This window comes from Labrus bergylta, chromosome 2 (assembly GCF_963930695.1).
Source record: "Labrus bergylta chromosome 2, fLabBer1.1, whole genome shotgun sequence".
NCBI lineage: Eukaryota > Metazoa > Chordata > Actinopteri > Labriformes > Labridae > Labrus > Labrus bergylta.
The window spans coordinates 6,461,074-6,465,904 of NC_089196.1; the positions used below are offsets into that span (position 1 = coordinate 6,461,074).

At 40.5% G+C, this 4,831-nt stretch overlaps 1 protein-coding gene across 1 annotated transcript in view; it reads left to right on the forward strand.

Moving 5' to 3' along the window:
• niban2b (niban apoptosis regulator 2b) overlaps nt 1-2,646 on the forward strand; it is a 51,419-nt gene extending 48,773 nt beyond the window's left edge. Inside the window, exon 14 of the mRNA XM_020641115.3 lies at nt 661-2,646. Coding sequence (XP_020496771.1) covers nt 661-1,784 — 1,124 coding nt within the window. The 3' untranslated portion in view covers nt 1,785-2,646. The remainder of the gene's footprint in view (nt 1-660) is intronic.
• Nucleotides 2,647-4,831: the final 2,185 nt, after the last annotated feature.

Below are 4,831 nucleotides of genomic sequence, written 5' to 3' on the forward strand. Positions count from 1 at the left end.
AGTCCAAGTCAACCAAGCTATTCCAGATAGGGGCGTGTTCAGACACAGCTCATTTACATTTAAAGCTACAGACACAGAAACAGCCTGTTCTGAGCAGGGCTGAAATAGAAGGGTTTATAGACATGATCAAATACAGGATCAGAGTGGATTTAGAACAAGAAACTTCACAGACATGTTTTGGGGAGCTCTGAGACTTATTTACACTAGTTGAAAAGGACGTATAATATGTGACCTTTTAATTCTTGTTAATCAACATAATAACCTTAAATACCCAATGTATCATATATGATAAACACATTTTTACCTATAAAACCTACTGTATCAAATTTGATACGAACATTTTCAACTTGCTTTTACTATAAAAGAAGCCACAAAATATGTTGTTACTATATGCTGTCAATCAAGTAATTATCCGTATGCAGTATCAGCAACACTTCTTTACCTTTTAAGAATTGACAAAAATATTAATTAAGTCTCATTTTTAACGTTCCATACAAAGGTCCTATAGGGCCTGCGTGCTGTCCCCTGGTGGATTATCTGTGTGCAGCATGTGTCTGGTTGTATTTATCAGCGAAAAAGCAAAAATCTCATGAATTACCTAGAGGTAATTTCCCTTGATATGTACATATTTTGAAATGTTCTCTCTCCTTCTGTGTGCAGCTGTGAAGGAGGCAGCGGTGCAGAGGAGACACAACCTGTACAGGGACAGCATCGTCCTCAGCAACAGTGACCCCAGCCTGCACCTTCTGGGAGAAAACCCTTCCATCGACTGGGCAGGGGAGTACGGAGGAGCGCAGGAGGAGGTGGACGGAGCAGGCGAGGAGCCTCAGGGTGATGCTGAGGCAGAGGGTGAGGGTGGGGCGTCTCAAAAGAGGAAGAGGATGAAGCAGGTGGTGTCCATGATCCAGGAAGAGGGATCCCCAATACCACCCAGGGAGTCATCTGTGGAGGTGCCTTGCGTCGATGACATCATGGAGGAGGACGGAGAGGAGGAGGAGGAGGAGGAGAAGGAGGAGAATTCAGAGGAAAAAGATTCTCTTCAGCAGAACGGACCTGCAAGTCCTGAAGCATCAGAGATGCCTTCAGACGTATCAAAGAGTTCAGAGCTTAAGGAAGTAAAAGCAGAACCTGAGGGTAAAGAAGTCCTGCAGGAGGCTGAAGCTCCTACAGAAAGCTCTTCAGCTGCTGAGGAGAAAGGTAAAGGAGAAGACAACCAGCCAGCGATGGAGGAGGAACCAGCACAATGCAACCAGGTAGAGTCAGAGGAGGTGCTTCCACCGCCACCTCCTTCTGAGGAAACCCCGTCTGAAGCTACAGGACCCAATCCAAAGGAGACTTCAGACTTCCCCCCGCCTCCACACGACGACAGCGGCTTCCAATCTCCCTGCAGCGACGTGGGGGAGGAGCAGGAAGAGGAGGTGGCACCCAGTACAGAAGCCCCACAGCCTGCTGCCGAGCACCCTAAGGAGGCGCAGCAAGTGGGTGAGCCACAGGAGGAGGTGGCACCCAGTACAGAAGCCCCACAGCCTGCTGCCGAGCACCCTAAGGAGGAGCAGCAAGTGGGTGAGCCACAGGAGGAGGTTGTGGCCCCTAGTACAGAACCCCTACAGCCTACTGCAGAGCACCCTAAGGAGGAGCAGACTGGTGAGTCACAGGAGGAGGTGGCACCCAGTGCAGTAGCCCCACAGCCTGCTGCAGAGCACCCTAAGGAGCGGCAGACTAGTGAGCCGGCTACACCAGAGGCAGAAAGCAAACGCAGTGACTCTGAGCCCACCGAGCAGTGATGAAAGGATTTCTGCGTCTTTACATGAACTCAAACCTGCCCTGTTTTCTGGGTTTTATCTTCTGGGTAAGAACGATGATTCAACCAGTTTCCACATCAGTTACAGACATCGTAAAACTTTGGCTCTGGTGCTGTCATCATGGTTTTAGAATTTCTTTTTTTTTTTTTTTCCTATCAAATGTTCACAACTTTGCAGAAAATCCCAAACAAGGTCTGACCTTTCATTTCACACAAGTTCCACACTTAGTTTTCTCTTCACCTGGTATGAATGTGAGCACAAGAGGAGTTCCTAATGGTGATTTATGAGCATGTGACAGGTTGCAGCCTCAGTTCAGGTGGATTTGGTTTAAAAAAAAACAACAATGTAAATTAATTCTTAAACACACATGTAAAGTCTTCAGTCTTTTTTTTTAACTGCAGTGTGGCCTTTGAGTGCTGTCAGAAATTTAGCTTTTTTTAAAAATATTTCTTCATGTAAATATAAGTTCTGTTATCAGACACCTACCTACTTGATTATTATTGGACCTAATTGACAAACAGAATATACTTTACATTATGCATTATAATTGTCTTGATGTGATGTCTGACGACTTGACAATTTCTTTTGTGCCGTTGGGAGGAACACGATTGTATCCCGTAACAAAGAAAGCTTGTGTATATTTTGTATAAATGTGTCTTTGGACCCGCCAACATCAAACTGTCATTTTACATCATTTTATGTTTTCCTTCATGTCTCTGCTGATTTCTACACGCCCTGTTTTATTTATTTTTTCTGCACCCTGTCTCTTTTTTGAACAATGTCCTTTTAGATTTATTTTACCTGTGTGTATGTATGATAATAAATCACTATTGATTAATTATTATATGCTTGTTTTTATGGTCTCTGTTGTTGCTGCTAAAGTCATGGACGGTGTATGACATTCACACACACACACTCCTAGTTAACACACACATCTCCAGCTGACTGCCTTTGATTCTCTTGAAGAGACTCCTAGTTTTGTTGGTCTTTTAAAAATCACACAAGGCCAGATACTTTGTTATCATCCATTTTTTTCAAATACAAAAATCATTACATTGAGCTTATACTGAATGAGCAGACTTCAGAAGTTTACTCTGATTGCTTCATCTAATAAGACATGAAACTGAATATCCAGGCCCGGTTCTTGAAAAGTGATCTAACAGAGTGAAGCTGTCGGATAGATTCAAATGTTGATATCAGGTTGTTCAAAAGAAACAAAGGATGTAATCAGATAGGATTAGGCAATCCAAATGTGGTTTTAATTCAAATAAGACGTCCGGTTGTTCCAAACTTGAAGGATTAGTTTTCCTTTAATCCAAAAATATTTGCCCAGTATTTTTACACTGGCTGGCGTCTCATTTATAACTGTTGAGTACGCACAAAACGGTGCCTAAAACTGGTGTACGCCATTTCCCACGCAAAGTCTGTGATCTATAAAAACAAACCTGATGGAATAAGGGGGCTGATCTATGTATGCATGTTTCCAGGTGGATTGTGATTTATAAAGGGATTTTTTTACCCAGGTGTGCTTACAAACGGTTTTATAAATCTGAATTGTTTGGGCGCACGTTAACTTTTAGTATGATTCTCTGTTTGAGACCCCTGAATTCTTTCAGGTAAACATTAGGGTTTTAAAACAATCGAGGATTTCTCCTCATTCCTTCTATTTCACAAAGTTGCACCAGTTCATGAGGTTATGATGTGATCTGCATTACTGTTTTCTTGCACAACTAAATAGAATGGAAGCCATTACATGTGCATTAAACATGTGCTCGCACTGTTTATGTTTTGAAAGGATGTATATTCATTCATTCATGTATTTATTTGAACCTTTACAAAGCACATTAAGGGAGAACAATTGTCAAAGGTAGACAAATAATGTCATCAGAGAAGGATATAGAGTAGTGGGGAAAAATAATACATTCATAAATTAGGAGGTCAAAGGGCAAGCATGTAGAGTAAAATAGAGAAATAATCACTCGGATGATATGAAACAAAAACCGTTCAAATTAATGAGATCAGAAATTAAAACTTGGAAATGTGGTTAGGATTTCTGAAAGTGCTTCATGCAGGCTGTGCATCAGTCTTGACTCACATTATGCACTTTACTTTTCTGCCACTAGAGGGCGCTAAAGCATAATCCACGTGTGGTCAATTTTGTACTTTTTATTCACAGCTTTTTTTGAAACTACAATAAAATATCAACACTTCGTGTTTCAGTTACACAGTTTTCACAGCGATTATTTTTCCGGTATAACATTTTTTTCCTGCAAAGTGAAGGATGTACATAGACCCAAAGAAATCATGGGCAGGAAAAAAAAAAAAAAAAAAAAAGTTTTACATGGCACAAGAAGGTTCTCACACTACTTTCTAGTGACTCCTAGAATATATATTGTGCACACGCAATACCTCAATACCTGGTGGCAATAAGAAGGGTAGTTTCAAGTGATATAAATGAATGTATAAAAAAACTTTTTTTTACATCTGTAGAAAATATATTTAAATAGTATTTGACCCTGTGATGAAAAAGTACAATCAGCTTGTCACCTGAGCAGGTTTGAAGAGATGTTTTATTAAATAAAAGAATCAAATATTTCCATAAAATGACATTGAAATAGATAAAGATATATTTTTCTACATTCAGTTGTCTCGACTTTTGAAATCTGAAGTTGTCTATTCAGGAGTGGTGCCTGCTGAAATGATAACATCTGTCTTTAACCTGCCGTCCTCTAAACTAATATTTGCACCATGACGCAACCTTCTTCAAATAGCCTATTGAACCATTTGCACATTCCATCTCATCTGTGCTGCATGGGTAGATTTTATTGATTTATTATTTATTTCTATTGACAATGGACAGAGAATAACAAACAGAGGGATCGATGCATTCCTTCTAGATTGCATCCTGCCCATACTGTAACTTCATAAAAAAATAAAAAAATGTAATTTCTGCATGTAGGCAGGCGGTCTGTGAGGGTTTACTCTGTGAATCAGTCCCCTTTACTACACAGCGGTGACTCATTTTTAGT